Source organism: Penaeus monodon, unplaced genomic scaffold (assembly GCF_015228065.2).
Source record: "Penaeus monodon isolate SGIC_2016 unplaced genomic scaffold, NSTDA_Pmon_1 PmonScaffold_905, whole genome shotgun sequence".
Lineage (NCBI taxonomy): Eukaryota > Metazoa > Arthropoda > Malacostraca > Decapoda > Penaeidae > Penaeus > Penaeus monodon.
Genome location: NW_023664381.1, coordinates 42,501 through 48,289, shown reverse-complemented (window position 1 = coordinate 48,289; position 5,789 = coordinate 42,501). Strand labels below are relative to the sequence as shown.

The following is a 5,789-nucleotide window of genomic DNA, read 5'->3' as shown; positions in this document are numbered from 1 at the left end:
GAGAACATATCACAAAAGGACAAAGACAACAACAGACGTATAAATCATATGGAACAGGAATCTATAGAACATGCACTGGTGCAGACACAAATTAAGCAGAGACAAACCTCACAAACAAAACAGCAGGAAGTCAATCAGTGTGACATTTTATTGCACTAAGTAAAAAAAAAGAAAAGAATATAAGAAAGAAAAGAAAAAGCATGGGCTTGTGTTACAGTATGAGTGTTTTACTAAGTTGTGAGTAATGGAATATTAGATGATAATTATGGTTAGTTTATATGAAAATATATTTTTTCTCTATCTCCCAGTTAAAAGATATATAAATAATTTCAAATGGTGAATGAAGATGAAATGAAGATTGTACAGCAGAAACGTACTGTACGATAATTTTTGGGATCATGATCACATTCTAATGCATTCTTAACACTGGTATTCTTAACTGCAGTAATACTAGGATTGCCCTACACTGACTACATGTATCTGCAAAAGCACTTGCAATGTGTTTCTTTATGCATGATTTTTGCATTTCTAGGAAGTGCATTTCTGTTTATAGTGAATTTTCAGTGCATGAGTGCATTCCTGTGTTTAAAATAATTGTGATCTGTGTTTTCTTCTTGCTTGTTATATTAACAGAGTTCTACTGTATATATAGAGAAAAAATGCAAAAAATTAAAAAATGAATAAAACATAAACTCATACTTAAGATCTCATCAGTGCCACATAGCCAAACCTCACCTTCTTCTTAGTTTGTGAATATTACTTATTTAAAGGGTTGCAAAAGCTTAAAATAACTATCTGAAACATAATAATGCACATGTTATCTTTATTTATCTCTAACCCACCTTTCCTACTTTGAAACAAGATTGTTGATTAAGTCAATTGGTAGAGGGAATATGATCGTCGAATTCTTCTCTGCAGATATTTGACTGAGCGTTTGCAAGTAGCGCAGCTGGAAGTATTATATGCTTGGGTTAGTTTCAGCTAGCTATCTAAGACTACTGAAGTAAATGCCTGGAAAGTTAAGGCAATTCTTGCATGTTAGTCAGACTTCAGTAGAAATAGCATAATCATCTCAAAGCAGCCTTAATATCTTCGACATTTGCTATGTTTCATTGAGTCTGATGAGAGTTTAAGCCAAAGTCTGTGCCTTACAGGACACTTGAAGCTTGTGTTTATGGATATGAATTACCAGCAGGCAATGTCTTCTGTGTCTGAAATATTTGTTCAGTCAACCTAAGCGACTAAGAGGTTGGTACAGGTCTTTTTAAACTGTATCATCAAAACTCATTTAAGCAAGCATTACTTATTCAGAATCAAGGGACAATAGTTTCTTCTTCAATAGCTTCTATAAGATCTTTACTGCTGAAACGACTTGGCATCTACCTACATTAGTAAGAGATCATATCCTCGAGTGTTCATCAGAGTGTAAAGCTAATCTGAATATAGCTAAGAAGATTTTTCTGTCTTTGGTTAAACTATTTACTGTAATTAACTTTTTATGTGAGAGTTAAACCCTCATGATAATTTTAAAGAATTATTTACTCATAGTTTACTTTACACACATCATTTATTCAAATAATTAAAACATGCATCATTAATGTCACATTTTATTACTGAGAGTGAACCAAAGCAAACTGTAATATTCAGTGCCTGTGCTCTAGTGCTACCCAGTTACAAAAAGATAAGACACTTAGGAAATGCCTATATCTACAGTGTATATTTCTTCAAATAACAAAATGTATTATTTATAACATCAATATAAAAGGTCAAACAAGGTTTTTCTTTTCATTAAATAAAATAGAAGTAACAAGGCATATAACTTAACCAATACATCAATAAGAACAAGTTTAATACATATACATGCTGACAATATTCATCAAGCCATGAAAAATTGATTATGGATAATCATGTCATATAATGTCATTGTTCTAGTATGCTTTCTCATCATCAAAAATATTAGATACTGCCTACTGTGTGACTTATGCATGATGTAGAAATATGAGCACTCATTTCATATTCAATCTGTTAATATGAAAAAAATATCATTGCCCACACCGGACTTTCCTTAATGTGACCAAAATTTGATTCCATTTGATGCCTGTTATCCATATCATGATTCAATTACTGTTATTGTTAATACCATTCTTAATACTTTCTTTTCATAATGTAGATGAATCATTTAAGATTTTAGGATTATAATATGGTTGGTTGCTGTGTGACAAGTGACAGAATACCATACAGAACAAATTTGTTGTAAGCCAAACAAACAAAAAAAAGGGGGAAATCATGGGGAAATTTTTAAGGGGGGGGGGGGGAAAGCTTAACATGTGCTCCTAGAAAGATTCTTACAAGCAAGATTACATTAATCAATAACTAATGGAGGTTAAAAGCCTTGCTATTCATAAAATTGCCTAAAAGATGAACACAAGCAAAATATAATCCAATACTAATGGTCTCTCTTGCTTGGTAAACTACAGATGTCACAATTTATTGGATATGTACAAAATTATTCTCTACAATACACAACACAAAATAAATGACAAGCAAAATAATCTTTGCTTCCCTGCACTGGTAAATGACAGTAGTCTAAACATAGTAACTGGGGTATTTATTTTACGGTTTTGTACTAATGATCATAAAATAAAAATGTTTCAAATGGCAAAGAAATTAGAAGCTGCTTTATAAGAGTATAACACACAAACAAGATAACTGCAATTTGTAAAATTCAGTGACACTGCACTACAATTTTACTGGAATAATATCTGTAAAATTTATTTGAACATGAATAATCATATGATAAGTACAGTGTGTTCTGTCCATCATGTGATGTTCATTTATATGTCAGATTAATGAGCTGAAGTAGAACATTCTCAACTATTTTTATTAAAAATGAAGCACTAGTGTGGAAATACTTAGTCAGAACTGAGATATATAATTCATGATCTTGAAAATATTTAACATACATATTTTCGGATGAGTATAAATTTTTATCTGGATCTTAAAAAAAGTAAAAGAGAACTCCTAACCCTGTGCAATTGAAGCTGGAATAACTAAAAAGGAGATCAACAATGATCTACATCTTAATTTCAATACTTATATCAATAAAGCTAGATTCACTTCTGAATGTAGACATAGATACAGTATCTCGTTTGTGTGAAAAAAGAAACTTATTAGATTTCAGGGATGGATTTGAAATATCTGTGATTAAACCATTTTCTATAATGGAAGAAATCTACTACTTGGTTACCCAATGTGTCTGAACACTGTGCATTATCACACAAAACAGTAAACAATATACAAAATCCTGTAAAAGATTTAATCACAATCTTTTTACATTTCACTACATCAACATCAAATTTCTGACAATAAAAAAACATGAACATAAGAGACACACACCACAACACATTACAATATACAGGTCTGATAAATTGGTTAACCAAACGAATGACAAAAAAACATAGTAAGTACCATAGCCAAACTGGGTCAGTAAATGTCAATTCACAATTTAACCACAAGGATAATAGGTCTACTTAGACATTCATATCATTAAACCTAATTGTTAATGGAGGATTAATTTTTGTTTAATATTACTGTTATTTTCAACTTTGGATTTACCTTTTGCAAATGTCCCACTGAAGTTCTATATTTAGTCTTGATATAATAATTGACAGTGTACAAAAGGTTTCTAGGGTGATACAAGATCATGTGTTTCTAAAATGTGTATTTAGGGTACCAGAAACATTAATAATCATAATCATCCATTGGAGATTTTTCCTCCAAATCTCATCAAATGACAATAATATATATACCTTTCTAAAACTTTTCACCTGTTATGTACACGTGTACACAAAAACTGCATAAACTTGAACATATACATAAATATATATTTAGTATATATAAGTCCATAACCAAGAAGGCTATCTTTGAAATAACTGAGAACTTGAGTCGAATCCATTAACGGTTTTTCTCAATGCGATTCGACCTGGCAGTACATTTTCGAAGTTTCTGTTGTTCATTAGTAACTGACTGAGCAAGGCAGCGCTTACCTGGAGGGCAGCTGGGGACTCGTTGATAACCTCTGCAGCCTCCTTGAGGGCCCTGGAAGCACGCTGCTCTCCCTCGGCCGCAATCACCTTGGCACGGGCTTCTCGTGCTGCCTCGGCTTCTGCAGCCATGGCACGTTGCAGTTGCACGGGCAAGCGGACATCCTTGCTGTAAGGTTACAAAGAATTTAGTACTGTGAAATGTGGAGGCACCACTCAGGCACGCACGCACGCACAGCGCTATATTTTTATTTACAAAATGATCTACAATATTATCACCTATGACTGGATCACTAACTTAAAAGTTTTAATCGGCACTCCTGAAAATTGATACCCAAATTATACAAAAGCTGGTAAATGGTCCAACGTCGCGATTTAGTTCACGTATATATTATATATGCTTCTACTACATCATTTGCATCCCTAAATTCTTTGTCAAGAATTTAGCGATGTAATACATAATCGTAAAGTGAAGTAAACAACAAATAAAATAATGTTTGATACTAATATACTGTACATATATTTGTTAGAAAAATATTATTAAAAGTAAACATAAAATCACTTTTCCCGCAGAAATAATGTTAGCGAAAGAACACAGAAGCAAGAATTCCCCCCCAAAAAAAGTAATAAAAATATAATATAAGCGATTATCATTAAAATAATGAGGAATAACATGGATAAATAAACATCTAAATAAATAAAACGCCAAAAATGCTTAATAACACAAAAATATCAATGAATAAATGTTATGCCTTAAAAACAAGACACGGGAACACTTACATTTCAACCCGCTCTACTTTGACACCCCAGGGATCTGTGGCTTCGTCTAGGGAGCTCTGCATGTTGTGGGAGATGGACTCGCGCTCGCTCAAGATTTCCGCCAAGTTCTTCGTACCGAGGACATTCCGGAGGGTGGTGGCGGCCAAGAGACGGGTGGAGTGGCTGCAAGTGGTCGGAGGCGTTGGTGGACGGTTGAGTTAAGTGTGAGGGAGGGGAGGGCGGTGCATGGGTGATAGTTTTAAGGAAGATGAAATGTTTTTTTTTTTTTTTTAAATATGTACACTACTGCTTTTTCTTTTATTTTTTTTTTGGGGGGGAGGGGAGGGGATGCAAAGGGAGGGGGGTTAGGTAGGTGTCTTTAGGGATTTTTAAAGAATGCGAAGGATATGCTAGCGGAGGCAAGGGAGGGCTATGAGCCGAGCTAATGGGGCTACTAAGGGCAGGTCTGGCTCATCATATTGACTGGGAATGACGTAATCCGGTAAGATTGTCGATAACCAATGACTTCGGGACCAACTGGATAACGAATGAGGGAGTAATGGGAGGCTAGGATAGAATTTCCTTTCTGAACAGACAGCCCAATTCGGCAGTGTGCTTTTTTTTATTGCAGATTAAAGGGGAGGAAGTGAGAGAAAAGGGGACTGAGAAATGGTCCAGCGAAATCCACTGGTTGATGGAGCAGCAATAGTGCGAAGCAATGGAGATGAAGCAACGCGCGTGAAGGAACAAATCAGAGTTGCATTTATTTTAGTTGAAGCAGAGTGCATTATGAACTCAAGTTTCTATCTGACTTTATGATGACTAAGGACATGGTGATAAGAAGCTTATTCATGTGAATATATCTTACATTGTGCTAATATCTGTGATATTTGAAGATTAATCAGTTACAGGAGAATTTACTATGTCGAAGGTAGATGATCTGGTGAATCTATATCTATAACGATCGATTAATGTTATCAACATACA

At 34.2% G+C, this 5,789-nt stretch overlaps 1 protein-coding gene across 1 annotated transcript in view; it reads right to left on the bottom strand.

Annotated features, from left to right (window-relative positions):
- Window positions 1–824: 824 nt before the first annotated feature.
- LOC119572004 (stomatin-like) overlaps window positions 825–5,789 on the bottom strand; it is a 12,023-nt gene continuing 7,058 nt past the window's right edge. Inside the window, exons 4-6 of the mRNA XM_037919049.1 lie at window positions 4,824–4,985; window positions 4,047–4,212; window positions 825–949 (exon numbers count right to left, since the gene is read on the bottom strand). Coding sequence (XP_037774977.1) covers window positions 848–949; window positions 4,047–4,212; window positions 4,824–4,985 — 430 coding nt within the window. The 3' untranslated portion in view covers window positions 825–847. The remainder of the gene's footprint in view (window positions 950–4,046; window positions 4,213–4,823; window positions 4,986–5,789) is intronic.